The 22,276-nt window shown below is 45.2% G+C and overlaps 1 protein-coding gene across 1 annotated transcript in view; it reads right to left on the reverse strand.

Moving 5' to 3' along the window:
* The window catches only part of LOC121574703 (metabotropic glutamate receptor 7-like), a 318,674-nt gene that overhangs the window by 209,904 nt on the left and 86,494 nt on the right, over positions 1-22,276 (reverse strand). The window contains exon 2 of the mRNA XM_041887245.2: positions 15,426-15,642. Coding sequence (XP_041743179.2) covers positions 15,426-15,642 — 217 coding nt within the window. The remainder of the gene's footprint in view (positions 1-15,425; positions 15,643-22,276) is intronic.

The following is a 22,276-nucleotide window of genomic DNA, read 5'->3' on the forward strand; positions in this document are numbered from 1 at the left end:
GGAAGCGATTCCCAAACCTTCCATAACAAAGCCATCACCTACAGAGAGATGAACCTGGAGAAGAGTCCCCTAAGCAAGCTGGTCCTGGGGCTCTGTTCACAAACACAAACAGACCCCACAGAGCCCCAGGACAGCAACACAATTAGACCCAACCAAATCAAGAGAAAACAAAAAGATAATTACTTGACTCATTGGAAGGAATTAACAAAAAACAGACACACAACAAAGCCAAACAAACATGTTTTGATTTGTATTTATTTCAAAGAGTACTCAGTGGCAGAATACCTGACCACTGTGACTGACCCAAAATGAAGGAAAGCTCTGACTATGTACACACTCAGTGAGCATAGCCTTGCTATTGAGAAATGCCGCCGCAGGCAGACCTGGCTCTCAAGAGAAGACAGGCTATGTGCACACTGCCCACAAAATGAGGTGGAAACAGCTGCACTTCCTAACCTCCTGCCAAATGTATGACCATATTAGAGACACACATTTCCCTCAGATTACAGCGATCCACAAAGAATTCGAAAACAAACAACATTTTGATAAAAAATTTCCACAAGAAAAGGGCAACCAGTGAAGAACAAACACCATTGTAAATACAACCCATATTTATGTTTATTTATTTTCCCTTTTGTACTTTAACTATTTGCACATCGTTGCTACACTGTATATATACATAATATGACATTTGAAATGTCTCTATTCCTTTGGAACTTTTGTGAGTGTAATGTTTACTGTTCATTTTTTATTGTTTATTTCACTTTTGTTTATTATCTATTTCACTTGCTTTGGCAAAGTTAACATATGTTTCCCATGCCAATAAAGCCCCTTATATTGAATTGAAACAGAGAGAGAGAAACAGAGAGAGAGAGAGAAACAGAAACAGAAACAGAAATAGCCCTTACACAGCCTGGAGGTGTGTTGGGTCATTGTCCTGTTGAAAAACAAATGATAGTCCCACTAAGCCCATTTTACCAAGAAGGAGAGTGATGGAGTGCTGCATCAGATGACCAAGGCCTCTACAATCCCCCGACCTCAACCAAATTGAGATGGTTTGGGATGAGTCGGACTGCAGAGTGAAGGAAAAGCTGCCAACAAGTGCTCAGCATATGTGGGAACTCCTTCAAGACTGTTGGAAAAGCATTCCAGGTGAAGCTGGTTGAGAGAATGTCAAGAGTGTGCAAAGCTGTCATCAAGGCAAAGGGTGGCTATTTGAGGAATCTCAAATATAAAATATCTTTTGATTTGTTTAACACTTTTTTGGTTACTACATGATTCCATATATGTTATTTCATAGTTTGGATGTCTTCACTATTATTCTACAATGTAGAAAATAGTAAAAATAAAGAAAAACCCTTGAATGAGTAGGTGTTCTAAAACTTTTGACCGGTAGTGAATGTGGTGATGATTGACATGCTGGAATTTCTAAGAAACACATTGAGTGTGTCCAAAATGTCTCTGGTCAAATGTGGTGCACTAGGGAAAAGGCTGCCATTTCAGACATACCCGATGTCAAAGACGAGCCAGTGACAGTTTTCCAACAGAAAGCTAACAATCACGACCTATAATTGATTTGACTAAGACAAATGCAGTTTTATTTGTGGATAATTGCGGTTTAATCCATCTTCCAGGGTAGATCTAATACAATTGTATTTATATATAACAGGGAACATTTTGATGTACATGACAGCGAAACAACTAAACGTTTTTGTTTCATTGCAGTCCAAAAATGGTAAAGGAATAAAACATGATCATACATTAAAACTTTATCTCTCACCCACCAAACTCATAAAAGCGAGAAATGGCCTCAGCCTATTCTAGGATGTAAAATCAGAGGACACAAAATGTCGCTACTCTTTCTTTCTCCTTCTTCAGATTATAATAATATTGTCACAGGGTTCGTACGGACAGTGGCAAGTCAAATTCAAGGACTTTCAAGTACTTTTTCAAGCACTAATATTTATTTTCAAGGACCATCAATTTGTAATAGTTCCTATTATGCAATTGTTTCTAGTCGCCACCAGATGGCAGTATATCACCACATCCTCATTAAAAATAAACAATAACATACCTTACAAGTTCTACTCAATAATATGTTGTTTCACTACTTATTTACAAAATACATGAGTGATAAGTCAGTACTGATGATGTTGACTGATTTCCTTTATATGAACTGTAATTCAGTAAAATCTTTGAAAATGTTGCATGTTGTGTTTATATTTTTGTTCAGTGTACATAATAATATTAAATTGTCATTATTGTCACACCCTGATCTGTTTCACCTGTCTTTGTGATTGGCTCGACCCCTCTCCAGGTGTCGCCCATCTTCCCCATTATCCCCAGTGTATTTATACCTGTGTTCTCTGTTCGTCTGTTGCCAGTTCGTCTTGTCAAGCATACCAGTGTGTTTTTCATACTCCTGGTTTCTTGAGTACTATTTTATAGGTTTCCGGGTTTTGATCTTTCTGCCTGCCCTGACCCTGACCCTGACCCTGAGACTGCCTGCCGTTCTGTACCGTTTGACACTGCCCTGGATTACTGACCTCTGCCTGCCCTGACCCTGACCCTGCCTGCCGCTCTGTACCTTACGGACTCTGCCCTGGACTACCTACCTCTGCCTGCCCTTGACCTGTCCTCTGAATGCTCCCTGTTTATATAATAAACATCCGTTATTCGAACTGTCTGCCTCTGGGTATTTCCCTGAGCCGTGATAATTATATTTAAATTATCTTTATATATTTCACTAAATATTTGTAAGGGGGATGTCTGTTGACACGGCAGGAGTCGAGGGATGTTAAAATAATTCCCGCTGTCAGCGGCGTCTCTCTCCTACTTGACTGAGGTAGATCGTTTCACCTCTCAGTCTATGTCGTGGGGGCGGAGTTTCCAGTTGGTGAGTGAATGCGCTGCTAACAAGGCAGATCCGGGGGATTAGGGGTACATAATTATTCATGAGTCCACTTATTCGCAGAGGTTGGCGTGATTATAACTCAGATCAAGAAGTCTTCTGAGCGTTGTTCAACGCTGGGAACGCAATACAGTGCCTTCGGAAAGTATTCAGACAACTTGACTTTTCGATATTTTGCTAAGTTACAGCCTTATTTTAAAATGGATTTTTAAAAAACTAAATGATCCATCTTCAATCTACACACAGTACCCATAATGACAAAGTCAAAACAGGTTTTTAGAATTTTTTGGCAAATGTATTAAAAATAAAACAGAAATATCTTATTTACATAAGTATTCAGACCCTTTGCTATGAGACTTGAAATTGAGCTCAGGTTCATCCTGTTTCCATTGATCATCCTTAAGATGTTTTTACAAGTTGATTGGAGTCCACCTGTGGTAAATTCAATTGATTGGACATACCTGTCTATATAAGGTCCCACAGTTGACAGTGCATGTCAGAGCAAAAACCAAGCCATGAGGTCGAAGGAATTGTCCGTAGAGATCCGAGTCAGGATTGTGTTGAGGCACAGATCTGGGGAAGGGTACCAAAAAATGTCTACAGCATTGAAGGTCCCCAAGAACACAATGGCCTCCATTCCTAAATGGGATAAGTTTAGAACCACCAAGAATCTTCTTAGAGCTGGCTGCCCGGCTAAACTGAGCAATCAGGGACGTGACCAAGAACATGATGGTTACTTTGACAGAGTTCCGGAGTTCCTCTGTGGAGATGGGAGAACCTTCCAGAGTGACAACCATCTCTGCAGCACTCCACCAATCAGGCCTTTATGGTAGAGTGGCCATACGGAAGCCACTCCTCAGTAAAAGGCACATGACAGCCCGCTCTCAGACCATGGGAAACAAGATTCTCTGGTCTGATGAAACCAAGATTGAACTCTTTGGCCTGAATGCCAAGCATCACGTCTGGAGGAAACCTGTCACCATCCCTACGGTGAAGCATGGTGGTAGCAGCATCATGCTGTGGGGATGTTTTTCAGCAGCAGGGACTTGGAGACTAGTCAGGATCGAGGCAAAGATTAACGGCGCAAAGTACAGAGAGATCCTTGATGAAAACCTTCTCCAGAGCGCTCAGGATCTCAGACTGGGTCAAAGGTTCACCTTCCAACAGGACAACGACCCTAAGCACACAGCCAAGACAACGCAGGAGTGGCTTTGGGACAAGTCTCTGAATATCCTTGAGTGGCCCAGTCAGAGCCCGGACTTGAACCCGATCCAACATCTCTGGAGAGACCTGAAAATAGCTGTGCAGCAACGCTCCCCATCCAACCTGACAGAGCTTGAGAGGATATGCAGAGAAAAACGGGAGAAACTCCCCAAATACAGGTGTGCCAAGCTTGTAGCGTCAAACCCAAGAAGTCTCGAGGCTGTAATCCGTGCCAAAGGCACTTCAACAAAGTGCTGAATAAAGGGTCTGAATACTTATGTAAATGTGTCAAAAAATGTATAAAACCTGTTTTTGCGTTGACATTATGTTGGTATTGTGTGAAGATAATTTTTTTAATAATAATTGAATAAGGCTGTAACGTAACAAAATGTGGAAAGAGTCAAGGGGTCTTAATGCTTTCCGAAGGCACTGTAACACTTGAAATGTCTATATTTTTTAAACCTGTAAGTGGTTAAACAATAATTAACAAAATAAAAGGTGAGAAAACGGTGTTGACCGTCCCCATTGATAAACATCAATATCCAGGCAAGGTGGAATCTAGATTTGCCCGGCATTTTAGCTATCGATGTAACGTTTGGCTGTGCCTAATCAGTCAATTCTGTACCTGCCTGGCTGAGTGTCATGAGTGGAATGAGTGAGCTCGCCTGGCAACCGCAGCGTGAAATACGTGTGGTAATAAAACTCGGTAGTTTGCCTGGAAAATAATTTGCAAGACTAATACATTTTTCTAATATTTTTCATAGTAGTTTTCAAGTACCAACTTGAGAAAAAGTCAGATTTTCAAGGTATTCCAGTACTTGAATTTCCAAATTCAAGTACTTTGAGCACCTCAAGCACCTTGTGCGAACCCTGTTGTCTAGAAGTAATGAAACTATGAATAAAATAAATACATCGAAAAATAAGGGTACGAGCCAGTATTTCGCACATCTTTAAAAAAAAGTATATTTGAGAAAGTGTCATGGGGTATTATCTCCCCTTCTCTTTCTCTCTCCCCCTCTCTCCTCCTCCCCCTCTCTTTCTCTCTCCTCCTCACCCTCTCTTTCTCTCTCCCCCTCTCTCCTCCTCACCCTCTCTTTCTCTCTCCCACTCTCTCCTCCTCACCCTCTCTTTCTCTCTCCCCCTCTCTTTCTCTCCCCTATCTCCTCCTCACCCTCTCTTTCTCTATCCCCCTCTCTCTCCTCCTCACCCTCTCTTTCTCAATCCCCCTCTCTCTCCTCCTCACCCTCTCTTTCTCTCCCCCCTATCTCCTCCTCACCCTCTCTTTCTCTATCCCCCTCTCTCTCCTCCTCACCCTCTCTTTCTCTCTCCCCCTCTCTACTCCTCCCCCTCTCTTTCTCTATCCCCCTCTCTCTCCTCCTTACCTCTCTTTCTCTCTCCCCCTCTCTCCTAATCACCCTCTCTTTCTCCCTCCCCATCTCCTAATCACCCTCTCTTTCTCTCTCCCCCTCTCTCCTCCTTCCCCTCGTTTTCTCTCTCCCCCTCTCTCCTCCTCACCCTATTTTTCTCTCTCCCCCTCTCTCCTCCTCACCCTCTCTTTCTCTCTCCCCTCTCTCCTAATCACCCTCTCTTTCTCTCACCCTCTCTCTCCTAATCACCCTCTCTTTCTCTCTCTCCTCCTCACCCTCTCTTTCTCTCTCCCCCTCTCTCCTCCTCACCCTCATTTTCTCTCTCCCCCTCTCTCCTCCTCACCCTCTCTTTCTCTCTCCCCTCTCTCTCCCCCACCCTCTCTTTCTCTCTCCCCTATCTCCTAATCACCCTCTCTTTCTCTCTCCCCCTCTCCTAATTATCCTCTCTTTCTCTCTCCCCTCTCTCCTAATCACCCTCTCTCTGTCTCTCCTCCTCACCCTCTCTTTCTCTCTCCCCCTCTCCCCTAATCACCCTCTCTTTCCCCCCTCTCTCCTCCTCACCCTCTGTTTCTCTCTTCCCCTCTCTCCTAATCACCCTCTCTTTCTCTCTCCCTCTCTCCTAATCACCCTCTCTTTCTCTCTCTCTCTCCTCCTCCTCCTCACCATCTCTTTCTCTCTCCCCCTCTCTCTCTCCTCCTCACCCTCTCTTTCTCTCTCCCCCTCTCTCCTCCTCACCCTCTCTTTCTCTCTCATCCCTCTCGTTCAATCACATGGAGGTCAGTGTCTCTCGTCTGTGCAGCGGTGAAACTAGAAGCTTTCCCTTGGGCTGGAGAGGTGATCCACGTAGGATTCAATTCACTTCCTTGTGCTTCTATCTGTCATATAACTGCCTCTGTGCACGATGGTTTCTATAGAGTACTGGTTTTTGGTGCACCAATATATTATCATCAACATCCACAGTGTACAACATTGTCCAAACAGTGCACTAACATTGTCTCCATTCACGTCCTTCTCTTCCTATCTGTTATAACTACCAACCTCCACTGTGAATCCAAATTAATGATAATAAAAATACAGGTTTCAGGGTTTTCTAAAAAAGGGGCATAGGTGGTGATGGCCGTGGTTGGCCAGTCGGCGTGGTTGGTCCAGTCCAAATTATACAACTATCCAGTCCAGATGTAACCATACTAAGCCACATTCAACTATCCAGTCCAGATGTAACCATACTAAGCCACATTCAACTATCCAGTCCAGATGTAACCATACTAAGCCACATTGTAATTAATTCATTAATTACATGCGTTTTGAAACAGTGATCGGATATTGTTCTCCATGCGTTTTGAAACAGTGATCTGATATTGTTCTCCATGTGTTTTGAAACAGTGATCTGATGTTCTCCATGCGTTTTGAAATGTATGGAGTAAAAAGTACATTATTTTCATTTGGAATGTAGTGAAGTAAAAGTAAATGTTGTCAACAATATTTCTGGACAGAAGGTAAATCATGAATGACAATGTATAATGTCCCTTAATGAGAAACAATGATAAGATATCCCCTCACTGTTTCAAAACGCATGGAGAACAATATCCGATCACTGTTTCAAAACGCATGGAGAACAATATCCGATCACTGTTTCAAAACACATGGAGAACAATATCCGATCACTGTTTCAAAACACATGGAGAACAATATCCGATCACTGTTTCAAAACACATGGAGAACAATATCCGATCACTGTTTCAAAACACATGGAGAACACTATCCGATCACTGTTTCAAAACGTGGGCTCCCGAGTGGCTCAGCGATCTAAGGCACTGCATCTCAGTGCTTGAGGCGTCTCTACAGACCCCCTGGTTCGATTCCAGGCTCTATCACAACCGGACGTGATTGGGAGTCCCATATGGTCCAGGTTTGGCAGGTGTAGGCCGTCATTGTAAATAAGAATTTGTTCTTAACTGACTTGCCTAGTTAAATAAAGGTAAAATAAAAAATAATAAAAAATAATGTTAGGCCACTGGCAGTACTGTTGCAGAAAAGGAGGGTTAGGAGAGAAGGTTGGATGGAGAAGAGGACTAGAGAGAAGAGGTATAAGCCTCTTGAAGCCTTCGCTTGAGACGGAGCCCGCGTCTTACGCCCCATCCTCCATCACCGTCCACAACGCCATAGCAAAACCCAAGCCCACTTAATGGTAATAGCGTTCACCGATGCCCCTAGTGGCCGGTTCTGAAGTCATCTCTCGACGTCCTGGGTACTGGATCACATAAACGTCCCCCATTCATGAATTATAATTGATTCATTCTGACACATATCAGTAAAGTACAGTAGTATCTATGCAAATCCAGCACACTGACGTACACAGAAACAGCTATGCCATGTGTCCACCATCCGTGTTTACGGAGCCAGAAAAACATGCCACTAACCACACCAGACAAGCAGGTAAATGGGAAAGTCTAAACTAGAGCCAGCTATGATCCCAGCTCCAGATTGGTTCCAGGAGACAGAGGATGCATCCCAAATGGCACCCTCTTCCCTACAGAGCCCTTTGGGCCATGGGTCAAAAGTAGTGCACTACAATGGGAATAGGGTGTCATTTGGGAATGCATTCTGAGAGACAGATTACATTACATAAACAGTAATAGATGTGTCTCTGTATGGATATGCAGGGTTGAGACTGGTGGTGTACAAATTCAACTGCCAGTCTGATTTCCTGCTACATCAGTTATTTGACTTGACAGGGGAGTCTTCCTCTAGGAAAGTATGTGGTTCACAACAAGGGATGTGTATTCAGTCACTTGCTGAAGGATGTTGGTAACGGCTTTGAGCATACCTTTCATCTCTGGGTATTTATGGTGTATTCAAACGCTGCACATGTCGGTGTTCCAGTACTTGTCGGTGTTCCAGTAAATGTTGGTGTCCCAGTACATGTCGGTGTTCCAGTACATGTTGGTGTCCCAGTACATGTTGGTGTTCCAGTACATGCCGGTGTTCCAGTACATGTTGGTGTCCCAGTACATGTCGGTGTTCCAGTACATGCCGGTGTTCCAGTACATGTTGGTGTCCCAGTACATGTTGGTGTCCCAGTACATGTTGGTGTACCGGTACATGCCGGTGTTCCAGTACATGTTGGTGTACCGGTACATGTTGGTATTCCAGTACATGTTGGTGTCCCAGTACATGTTGGTGTACCGGTACATGTTGGTGTCCCAGTACATGTTGGTGTACCGGTACATGTTGGTGTTCCAGTACATGTTGGTGTTCCAGTACATGTTGGTGTTCCAGTACATGTTGGTGTCCCAGTACATGCCGGTGTCCGACATGTTGGTGTACCGGTACATGTTGGTGTTCCAGTACATGTCGGTGTTCCAGTACATGCCGGTGTTCCAGTACATGTTGGTGTCCCAGTACATGTTGGTGTCCCAGTACATGTTGGTGTACCGGTACATGCCGGTGTTCCAGTACATGTTGGTGTACCGGTACATGTTGGTGTTCCAGTACATGTTGGTGTCCCAGTACATGTTGGTGTACCGGTACATGTTGGTGTCCCAGTACATGTTGGTGTACCGGTACATGTTGGTGTTCCAGTACATGTTGGTGTTCCAGTACATGTTGGTGTTCCAGTACATGTTGGTGTCCCAGTACATGCCGGTGTTCCAGTACATGTTGGTGTACCGGTACATGTTGGTGTTCCAGTACATGTTGGTGTTCCAGTACATGTTGGTGTTCCAGTACATGTTGGTGTCCCAGTACATGTTGGTGTTCCAGTACATGTTGGTGTACCGGTACATGCCGGTGTTCCAGTACATGTTGGTGTACCGGTACATGTTGGTGTTCCAGTACATGTTGGTGTTCCAGTACATGTTGGTGTTCCAGTACATGCTGGTGTCCCAGTACAAGTTGGTGTTCCAGTACATGTTGGTGTCCCAGTACATGTTGGTGTTCCAGTACATGTTGGTATTCCAGTACATGTAGAAACAAACAAACAAGCCCCTGTGTTGCTCATCAGACATGACAATAACACACGTGACATCTAGAGTCTAGACTCTGAAGGATGCACTAGCAAATCCTCATGATTTCTTGCCTCAGTAACTTTGTGATTTAATATATTTTGAAATCAGAGTGCCACACCATTTCATTCAGCATATTTAAGTAGAACAATTCAGTCAGCTCAGCTCACAGCAGCTTACAACTATAGCCGTCCCAAATACCACCCTATTCCCTACATAGTGCACTATTTCTGACAAGAGCCGTGGTCTAAAGTAGTGCACTATGTAGGGAATAGGGTGCCATTTGGGACACATGCGTAGTATCTCCCAGTGTGGGAGAGAAGATAAAACAGGTAGGAAGTATTTGTCATGGTGATGGATTGAGTAATATGTGATGTTCTAAACATGTTGTCAGACTGGTTACATTGATACAGGATGCCATACGCAGCTAGGCTAGGCTAGGCTAGGCTATACAGGATGCCATACGCAGCTAGGCTAGGCTAGGCTAGGCTATACAGGATGCCATACGCAGCTAGGCTAGGCTAGGCTAGGCTATACAGGATGCCATACGCAGCTAGGCTAGGCTAGGCTATACAGGATGCCATACGCAGCTAGGCTAGGCTAGGCTATACAGGATGCCATACGCAGCTAGGCTAGGCTAGGCTATACAGGATGCCATACGCAGCTAGGCTAGGCTAGGCTATACAGGATGCCATACGCAGCTAGGCTAGGCTAGGCTATACAGGATGCCATACGCAGCTAGGCTAGGCTAGGCTATACAGGATGCCATATGCAGCTAGGCTAGGCTAGGCTATACAGGATGCCATACGCAGCTAGGCTAGGCTAGGCTATACAGGATGCCATACGCAGTTAGGCTAGGCTAGGCTATACAGGATGCCATACACAGCTAGGCTAGGCTAGGCTATACAGGATGCCATACGCAGCTAGGCTAGGCTAGGCTATACAGGATGCCATACGCAGCTAGGCTAGGCTAGGCTATACAGGATGCCATACGCAGCTAGGCTAGGCTAGGCTATACAGGATGCCATACGCAGCTAGACTAGGTAGGCTAGGCTATACAGGATGCCATACGCAGCTAGGCTAGGCTAGGCTAGGCTATACAGGATGCCATACGCAGCTAGGCTAGGCTAGGCTAGGCTATACAGGATGCCATACGCAGCTAGGCTAGGCTAGGCTATACAGGATGCCATACGCAGCTAGGCTAGGCTAGGCTATACAGGATGCCATACGCAGCTAGGCTAGGCTAGGCTAGGCTATACAGGATGCCATACGCAGCTAGGCTAGGCTAGGCTAGGCTATACAGGATGCCATACGCAGCTAGGCTAGGCTAGGCTAGGCTATACAGGATGCCATACGCAGCTAGGCTAGGCTAGGCTATACAGGATGCCATACGCAGCTAGGCTAGGCTAGGCTATACAGGATGCCATACGCAGCTAGGCTAGGCTAGGCTATACAGGGTGCCATACGCAGCTAGGCTAGGCTAGGCTATACAGGATGCCATACGCAGCTAGGCTAGGCTAGGCTAGGCTATACAGGATGCCATACGCAGCTAGGCTAGGCTAGGCTAGCAGACAGGTCCTCGTTTTGCCTGGTTCTCATGCTCTGGCTCTATGTCCAGTAATAGTGGTGACAGGTAAACGAGTGCTGATCTAGGATCAGGTCCCCCTACCCAATGAAATCTTATCCATTATAATCTAAGATGGCAGAACTGATCCTAGATCCTTCTCTGAGACGCTTTATGAAAAAGGGTTTAGATCTACATGCGTTGACCCCATTTCGAGGACATGATACTGTATACACTATATATACACAAGTATGTGGACACCCCTTCAAATTAGTGGATTCAGCTATTTCAGCAACACCCGTTGCTGACAGGTGTATAAAATCGAGCACACAGCCATGCGATCTCCATAGACAAACATTGGCAGTAGAATGGCCTTCCTGAAGAGCTCGGTGACTTTCAACGTGGCACCGTCATAGTCAATTCGTCAAATTTCTGCCCTGCTAAAGCTGCCCTGGTCAACTGTAAGTGCTGTTATTGTGAAGTGGAAAGGTCTAGGAGCAACAACGGCTCAGCCGTGAAATGGAAGGCTACACAAGCTCACAGAATGGGACCGCCGAGTGCTCGTCTGTCCTCAGTTGCAACACTCACTACCGAGTTCCAAACTGCCTCTGGAAGCAACGTCAGCACAATAACTGTTCGTCGGGAGCTTCATGAAATGGATTTCCATGGCTGAGCAGCTGCACACAAGCCTAAGATCATCATGCGCAACGCCAAGAGTCGGCTGGAGTAGTGTAAAGCTCACCGCCATTGGACTCTTTAGCAGTGGAGTGATGAATCACGCTTCACCATCTGGCAGTCCGACGGACGAATCTGGGTTTGACCGATGCCAGGAGAACGCTACCTGCCCCAATGCGTAATGCCAACTGTAACGTTTGGTGGAGGAGGAATAATGGTCTGGGGCTGTTTTTCATGGTTTGGGCTAGGCTCCTTAGTTCCAGTGAAGGGAAATATTAACGCTACAGCATACAATGACATTCTAGACGATCCTGTGCTTCTAGCTTTGTAACAACAGTTTTGGGGAAGGCCCTTTCCTGTTTCAGCATGACAATGCCCCCGTGCACAACGCTAAGGTCCATACAGAAATGGTTTGTCGTGATCGGTGTGGAAGAACTTCACAGAGCTGAGAGAAACATAGCCAAGCACAAGCACCAGGGGTAGAAGGGAATCACTCTCTGAAGGCTGGTTCACAAGGCTACAGTACCCAGTAAACACTCATTGAGAAAGACAGAAGCTTCTCCATGATACAGCTACAGAACAACTAGTCTTGCTGAGGCAGGCTCATATTGTTTGGAGCCAGGGCCAGGGCATGTCCACACAAACGCAGTACCACCACACAAAGCATCTGGAGGATTGTACGCAGTACCACCCCACTAACCATCTGGAGGATTGTACGCAGTACCACCACACTAACCATCTGGAGGATTGTACGCAGTACCACCACACTAACCATCTGGAGGATTGTACGCAGTACCACCACACCATTATAGGTCAACCATCTCCAGACACCTCTCTCTTACTCCTGATAATTTAGACTACCACGGCACCAGGTGTACCACCCATTGTTAGTCCACCCACACCCACACCCGTGCCCTGTACCCTCTGCAGAGAAGAGTACACAGCGTCTTCCATTGTATGGTTTTCCCTCAAGCACATCCAAAGCTAAATTAAGCCATGCCAGGCACCCCATCTGCAATTGCCTTAGAAAATAACGTATTATTTTGTACTTTTAAAAAGTTAAACTAACCAGCAATAGTGTGGAATGGAGAAAACTTCTGATGAGTATAAAGGAACCTCCAGTACACTGGTCTATTGAAGACTGAAACATTGGTTTATGATCAATTACATGTTTGGAAGCATGAAGTTCACCAGGAGTTTCCTAGCTATTCAGTTTCCATATGGATGTTTAAAAGTTGGTTGCGTTGGCTCCTGCCTGAGAAACTTGCGGATATGAAATCCTTCTCTAGTCTATTCTCCGGTCCGCTGCATGAGTAATCAATGTACTGTAGATATTTCCTCCCGTTCACAGCCCGTTTGGAAACGGCTGAGCCTAATTAGCCAGCTGATGTGTGGCGGTGTGGAGAGGATTCAGAGTGGATAGAACCACACACACACACACACACACACACACACACACACACACACACACACACACACACACACACACACACACACACACACACACACACACACACACACACACACACACACACACACACACACACACACACACACACACACACACACACACACACACACACACACACACACACACACACACACACACACACACACACACACACACACACACACACACACACACACACACAGACACACACACACACACACACACACACACACACACACACACACACACACACACACACACACACACACACACACACACACACACACACACACACACACACACACACACACACACACACACACACACACACACACACACACACTAACACACACACACACACACACACACACACACATAAACACACACACACACACACACACACATAAACACACACACACACACACACACACACACACACACACACACACACACACACACACACACACACACACACACACACACACACACACACACACACACACACACACACACACACACACACACACACACACACACACACACACACACACACACACACACACACACACACACACACACACACACACACACACACACACACTAAACACACACACACACACACACACACACACACACACATAAACACACACACACACACACACACACACACATAAACACACACACACACACACACACACACACACACACACACACACACACACACACACACACACACACACACACACTAACACACACACACACACACTCACACACACACACACACACACACACACATACACACACACACACACACACACACACACACACACACAACCCCTTAGGATCAGTAGAGTAGAGGATTATGGGAGTGGAGAGCCGTCGGGAGATAACCCACCACGATACAGAACAAAACCCTGCAACCAGGAAGAGAAAGCCCTTTTTGGTGAATAATATGCTCATTCAACAGTTGCGTAATACTGTTGTGTACCAAATGGCATCATATTCCCTATATATATATAGAGGACTATGGGCCCTGGTCTAAAGTAGTGCACTATAAAGTGAATAGGGTTCCATTTGGGACACAGTCACTGTCATCCTGTGATTAATAAAGGGAGATAACAAAGGATGTTAGGGTAGGGGGGCAAACCCTCAGATGACATTAACAGACTTTTTACAGTGGCTTTACTGGCCCCGCTAAACTGTGATTCTTATTGGACCAGTAACTGATTATGTTAAAGCATTGACCTCTGTCAAACTGCACTGCTAGAACGAAAATCTAGGCACCAACGTGAGACATTCATCAAGTGCACTGCATGTGCATTACAATTACTGGTTCTTTAACTAGCAGATGTTGGCAGGCTGTCCATCTCAATGTCATGTTAGCTTTTTTAGATAGTATATTGGCCCACCCCAAAGTTCTCCTCATGGAAATCTAACAGAATAAAGTTATTTCCGTGACTTCCTGACCCGGGGCTTGATCTCGGGACCCCTATGTACACAACACTCCATCACTCAAAGTCGACCAATACTAGCTGACAGGGCAAGACTAAAGTCAACTGTCAAACCGTGAGGGATCTCAAGGAGGGTGACATCACGGCCAGACGGCTGCTAGGGCTTCAACAGCCTCCCAGCTCACATTTGTTATATCTGCTACCTACAGAAAACAACCCTATAGCCTCTTATTTTGTCAACTACATAATAATAATAATAATAATAATAATAATAATAATAATAATAATAATATGCCATTTATACATATTGTTGTATTGTCTAATTGATTACAATTGTCATGGAAATCCCTAATAACAAAAACGATCACTGTCCAAAACAGTCGATTAGCAGTCTTTGCTTATGAACAAAGAGGTCAGCGTAAAGATCAATGTCTTCCTAAAGCTACAGTGAAATTGTTTATTTGACATTAAAGTAGGTCTATCTGTTTATCCATTCTGGCATACAAACTGTACATACAAGCTTTGTCTCTTCTGGATAAGAGCGTCTGCTAAATGACGTAAATGTAAATGTAAATGTCTCTCACCACACCAAACTCAAAGTAGATATCTTCAGAATAAAACTGAGTCGTTTCTAATTTGTAGTCCACAGTGGTTATCATATCACGTCATTCCACTTGAGGATCATTTAAATTTCTTGACCGTTTTATCACGTCACACATTAATCCACTTTACACCCTTTCAATGTGCACATTAAAGAACGTTAGAGAACATTCCACCGGAGAGGTCACTTCGGGACTCGCCTGATTCTCTGGACAGCTGTTGGAAGGCATTCACTCCCTTCTCTCCGTAGGATCCTTCTGACGCCACGGTAGATACGTAGGTCCAGCCCATGGCCTTGACTATGTCCACCATGGCTTGGGCCTGGAACGAGTCCGGAGGCACCACGCGGGAGAAGAAGTCGTACCGCCGGTCATCGCTCAGCTCCGGGGCCGTGGAGGCATAGCTGATCTGAGGAATCTGAGGAGAGAAGGGGCGAACAAGGGTTAAAGATGGAGACAACATCAAAATGCCGATCATGGCTGTTTTCTCTGATGTGTGACAGCTTGCTCCACGAGGTGGAATACAACATGCTGGACAGATGGCAGTTAGCAATAGGACTGCACTACACATACATTATCCATATTTTTTATATGTTTTTAAACCAGGGTCGGGCCTGGTTTGAACTGGGACAGGAGACCGCCTGAGAATACCAGGTACTGTAAGCTTTTTTTTTCTTTTTTTTTTTGGGTACGATATCCCTCAAACTTCTAAATTAGTTTGACACCACTTGCTCTCAAGTTCACCACCGCAATTACATTCAGAGATAGTGTCTGGGATTACTTGACAATTTTGTCCATTTTGTTCTGGTCTCTTGGCCTTATCATTAAAAAAACAAGGTAATTCGCTCTCAGGAGAGAGCTCCCTTAGCTGTAAATCCCAACAACATGTTATTTTTTCAATTAGCCCTTTGATCTCTCTTAATTTAATGGAGAAGAGAAGAAGCATTCATCTGTAAATACTGCCCATTAGTAAAGGACTGGATTAGAGCAATGGATGTGGCTACAAGACTGTAGACGTAAAACGATTGAAGAACAGAAGTAAACTATAAAACTATTCAGTTCAATGTAATATGACAGCTGAACACTACCAAATAGGAGTGGCTATGGGTGATATGCTATAGCAGTAAACCATGGCTATAGGTGATATACTATGGCAGTAAACCATGGCTATGGGTGATATACTATGGCAGTAAACCATGGCTATGGGTGATATACTATGGCAGTAAACCATGGCTATGTTCTTGTCCCATCGCGCACTAGCGACTCCTGTGGCGGGGCGGGCGCAGTGCAAGCTGACATGGTCGCCAGGTGTACGGTGTTTCCTCTGACACATTGGTGCGGCTGGCTTCCGAGTTAAGCGGGCATTTGTGTCAAGAAGCAGTGCGGCTCGGTTGGGTTGTGTTTCGGAGGACGCACGGCTTTCGACCTTCGCCTCTCCCGAGTCCATGCGGGAGCTGCAGCGATGGGGAAAAAAACTAAAAATTTAATAATGGGGCGGCAGGTAGCTTAGTGGTTAAGAGCGTTGTGCCAGTAACCGAAAGGTCGCTGGTTCTAATCCCCGAGCCGACTAGGTGAAAGATCTGTCGATGTGCCCTTGAGCAAGGCACTTAACCCTAATTGCTCATGTAAGTCACTCTGGATAAGAGCGTCTGCTAAATGACTAATAAAAAAAAATAATAATAATAATAATAATAATAAAAAATAAAAGAATGGCTGACTCCGGTAAGACAAGGGGTAGAGGTCTGTGTATATTTGTAAACAACAGCTGGTGCAAGAAATCTAATACTAAGGAAGTCTTGAGGTTTTGATCACCTGAGGTAGAGTATCTCATGATAAGCTGTAGACCACACTATTTACCAAGAGAGATTTCTTCTACAGTACCAGTCAAAGGTTTGGACACACCTACTCATTCCAGATTTTTTCTTTATGTTTACTATTTTCTACATTGTAGAATAAAAGTGAAGACATCAAAACTATGAAATAACCAAATAAAGTGTGAAACAAATCAAAATATATTTTCCATTTGAGATTCTTCAAATAGCCACCCTTTGCCTTGATGACAGCTTTGCACGCTCTTGGCATTCTCTCAACCAGCTTCATGAGGTAGTCACCTGGAATGCATTTGAGCCAATCAGTTGTGTTGTGACAAGGTAGGGGTGGTATACAGAAGATAGCCCTATTTGATAAAAGACCAAGTCCATATTATGGCAAGAACAGCTCAAATAAGCAAAGAGAAATGAGGTCAGTCAATACGGAACATTTCAAGAACTCTGAACGTTTCTTCATGTGCAGTCACAAAAACCATCAAGCGCTATGATGAAACTGGGAGCCCAGAGTTACCGTTGCTGCAGAGGATAAGTTTATTAGAGTTCCCAGCCTCAGAAATTGCAGCCCAAATAAATGCTTCACAGAGTTCAAGTAACAGACACATCTCAACATCAACTGTTCAGAGGGGACGCTGCTGCTACTCTGTTAATTATTTATGCATAGTCACTTTAACTCTACCCACATGTACATATTACCTCAACTACCTCAACTAGCCGGTGCCCCCGCACATTGACTCTGCACCGGTACCCCCCTGTATATAGCCTCCCTACTGTTATTTTATTTTACTTCTGCTCTTTTTTTCCAACACTTTTTTGTTGTTGTTGTTTTAAATGCATTGTTGGTTAAGGGCTGCAAGTAAGCATTTCACGGTAATGTCTACACCTGTTGTATTCGGCGCATGTGGCAAATAACATTTGATTTGTTTTTATTTTATTTTATTTGAATCAGGCCTTCATGGTCGATTTGCTGCAAAGAAACCACTGCTAAAGGACACCAATAAGAAGAAGAGACCTGCTCGGGCCAAGAAACACGAGCAACGGACATTACACCGGTGGAAATGTGTCCTTTGGCCTGGAGTCCAAATTTGAGATTTTTGGTTCCAACCGCCGTGTCTTTGTGAGACGTAAAGCATGGAGGAGGAGGTGTTATGGTGTAGGGGTGCTTTGCTGGTGACACTGTCTGGGATTTATTTAGATTTCAAGGCACACTTAACCAGCATGGCTACCACAGCATTCTGCAGCGATACTCCATCCCATCTGGTTTGGGCTTAGTGGGACTATCATTTGTTTTTCAACAGGAAAAGATTGAGAGAATGACAAGAGTGTGCAAAGCTGTCATCAAGGCAAAGGGTGGCTATTTGAAGATTCTCAATATAAAATATACTTTGATTTGTTTAACACTTTTTTGTTTACTACATGATTCCATATCTGTTATTTCATAGTTTTGATGACTTCACTATTATTCTACAATGTAAAAAATAGTAAAAAAAAAAAAAAAAACTTGAATGAGTAGGTGTGTCCAAACTTTTGACTGGTAGTGTATATTTTTCGTAGCTGTCTATTTACCACCACAAATCGATGCTGGCACAAAGATTGCCCTCAATGAGTTGTATAAGGCCATAAGCAAACAGGAAAACGCTCAGCCAGAGGCAGCGCCCCTAGTTGCCGTGGACTTTAATGAAGGGAAAGTTAAATCCGTTCTAACTAATTTTCACCAGAATGTTAAATGTGTAACCAGAGGAAAAGAAACGATAGGCCACCTTTACTCCACACACAGAGACACATACAAAGCTCTCCCTCGCCCTCCATTTGGCAAATCTTACCATAATTCTATCCTCCTGATTTCTGCTTATAAGCAAAAACTAAAGCAGGAAGCACCAGTGACTCGGTTAATAAGGAAGTGGTCAGATGACGCAGATGCTAAGCTACAGGACTGTTTTGCTAGCACAGACTGGAATATGTTCCGGGATTTTTCCGATGGCATTGAGGAGTACACCACATCAGTCAATTGCATCGATGACGTCGTGACCGTACGTACATACCCCAACCAGAAGCCATGGATTACAGGCAGCATCCGCATTGAACTAAAGGGTAGAACTGCCGCTTTCAAGGAGCGGGACTCTAACCCGGACGCTTATAAGAAATCCCGCTATGCCCTCCGACGAACCATCAAACAGGCAAAGAGTCAATACAGGACTAAGATTGAATCGTACTACACCGGCTCCGATGCTCGTCGGATGTGGCAGGGCTTGCAAACTACTACAGACTATAAAGGGAAGCACAGCCGCTAGCTTCCCAGTAACACGAGCCTACCAGACGAGCTAAATTACTTGTATGCTCGCTTCGAGGCAAGCAACACTTAAGCATGCATGAGAGCATCAGCTGTTCCAGATGACTATGTGATCACGCTCTCCGTAGCCGATGTGGTTAAGACTTTAAAGCAGTTCAACATTCACAAGGCCACAGGCCCAGACGGATTACCAGGACGAGTACTCCGAGCATGCACTGACCAACTGGCAAGTGTCTTCACTGACATTTTCAATCTCTCCCTGTCTGAGTCTGTAATACCAACATGTTTCAAGCAGACCACCATAGTCCCTGTGCCCAAGAACACTAAGGTAACCTGCCTAAATGACTACCGACCCGTAGCACTCACGTCTGTAGCCATGAAGTATTTAAAAGGCGGGTCATGGCTCACATCAACACCATTATCCCAGAGACCCCAGACCCACCTCAATTTGTATACCGCCCCAACAGATCCACAGATGATGCAATCTCTATTGCACTCCACATTGCCCTTTCTAACCTGGACAAGATGAACATGGACAACAACCTCTCAAGACAAAGGAGATGATTGTGGACTACAGGAAAAAGAAGAGGACTGAGCACGTCCCCATTCTCATTGATGGGGCTGTAGTGGAGCAGGTTGAGAGCTTCAAGTTCCTTGGTGATCATCAACAAGCTCCCCAGATCATCAAGAAGTGAGATAGAGAGAGGTGCTGCTGCCCTCCTAGTCTGCAGGGAGATAGAGAGAGGTGCTGCTGCCCTCCTAGCCTGCAAGGAGATAGAGAGAGGTGCTGCTGCCCTCCTAGTCTGCAGGGAGATAGAGAGAGGTGCTGCTGCCCTCCCAGCCTGCAGGGAGATAGAGAGAGGTGCTGCTGCCCTCCTAGCCTGCAGGGAGATAGAGAGAGGTGCTGCTGCCCTCCTAGCCTGCAGGGAGATAGAGAGAGGTGCTGCTGCCCTCCTAGTCTGCAGGGAGATAGAGAGAGGTGCTGCTGCCCTCCTAGCCTGCAGGGAGATAGAGAGAGGTGCTGCTGCCCTCCTAGCCTGCAGGGAGATAGAGAGAGGTGCTGCTGCCCTCCTAGGCTGCAGGGATATATAGAGAGAGATGCTGCTGCCCTCCTAGTCTGCAGGGAGATAGAGAGAGGTGCTGCTGCCCTCCTAGCCTGCAGGGAGATAGAGAGAGGTGCTGCTGCCCTCCTAGGCTGCAGGGATATATAGAGAGAGATGCTGCTGCCCTCCTAGTCTGCAGGGAGATAGAGAGAGGTGCTGCTGCCCTCCTAGCCTGCAGGGAGATAGAGAGAGGTGCTGCTGCCCTCACACAGTAGAATTAGCTGCTATTCCTGGGGTGAAGCCTTCAAACCTCTGTAGGACCACAGGAATCAACAACCCCTTCCAACCCTGTCCACCCTCGGTTTCTTCCCCTCTCTCTCTCTCTCTCTCTCTCTCTCTCTCTCTCTCTCTCTCTCTCTCTCTCTCTCTCTCTCTCTCTCTCTCTCTCTCTCTCTCTCTCTCTCTCTCTCTCTCTCTCTCTCTCTCTCTCTCTCTCTCTCTCTCTCTCTCTCTCTCTCTCTCTCTCTCTCTCTCTCTCTCTCTCTCTCTCTCTCTCTCTCTCTCTGTCTCTCTCTCTCTGTGTCTCTCTCTCTGTCTCTGTCTCACTCACACGGGAATCAACAACCTTCCACCTTCCCCTCTCTGATTATCAGGCCTTGAAGATTCTTGTTTCCGTGTTGTCTGTCATACAGACACACACACACACACACACACACACACACACACAAACACAAACACACACACATACAAACACAAACACAAACACACACACACAAACACAAACACACACACACACACAAACACACACACACACAAACACAAACACAAACACACACACACACACAAACACAAACACACACACAAACACAAACACAAACACACGCACACGCACACACACACAAACACAAACACAAACACAAACAACAAACTCTCTCTCAACGTGACCAAGACAAAGGAGATGATTGTGGACTACAGGAAAAAAAAAGAGGACTGAGCACGCCCCCATTCTCATCGACTGGGCTGTAGTGGAACAGGTTGAGAGCTTCAAGTTCCTTGGTGTCCACATCACCAACGAACTATCATGGTCCAAACACACCAAGACAGTCATGAAGAGGGCACGACAAAGCCTATTCCCCCTCAGGATACTGAAAAGATTTGGCATGGGTCCTCAGATCCTTAAAAAATTCTACAGCTGCACCATCGAGAGCATCCTGACTGGTTGCATCACCGCCTGGTATGGCAACTGCTTGGCCTCCGACCGCAAGGCACTACAGAGGGTAGTGCGTACGGCCCAGTACATCACTGGGGCCAAGCTTCCTGCCATCCAGGACCTCTATACCAGGCGGTGTCAGAGGAAGGCCCTCAAAATTGTCAAAGACTCCAGCCACACTAGTCATAGACTGTTCTCTCTGCTACTGCACGGCAAGCGGTCCCGGAGTGCCAAGTCTAGGTCCAAAAGACTTCTCAACAGCTTCTACCCCCAAGCCATAAGACTCCTGAACAGCTAATCATGGCTACCCGGACTATTTGCACTGCCCCCCCACCCCATCCTTTTACGCTGCTGCTACTCTGTTAATTATTTATGCATAGTCACTTTAACTCTACCCACATGTACATATTACTTCAACTACCTCAACTAGCCAGTGCCCCCGCACATTGACTCTGCACCGGTACCCCCCTGTATAAATAGCCTCCCTACTGTTATTTTATTTTACTTCTGCTCTTTTTTTCTCAACACTTTTTTTGTTGTTGTTTTATTTTTACTTTATTTGTTAAAAAGAAATGCACTGTTGGTTAAGGGCTGTAAGTAAGCATTTCACTGTAATGTCTGCACCTGTTGTATTCGGCGCATGTAGCCAATAAAATTTGATTTGATTTGATTTGAAACACAAA

The sequence above is a fragment of the Coregonus clupeaformis genome, chromosome 10 (genome assembly GCF_020615455.1).
Source record: "Coregonus clupeaformis isolate EN_2021a chromosome 10, ASM2061545v1, whole genome shotgun sequence".
NCBI lineage: Eukaryota > Metazoa > Chordata > Actinopteri > Salmoniformes > Salmonidae > Coregonus > Coregonus clupeaformis.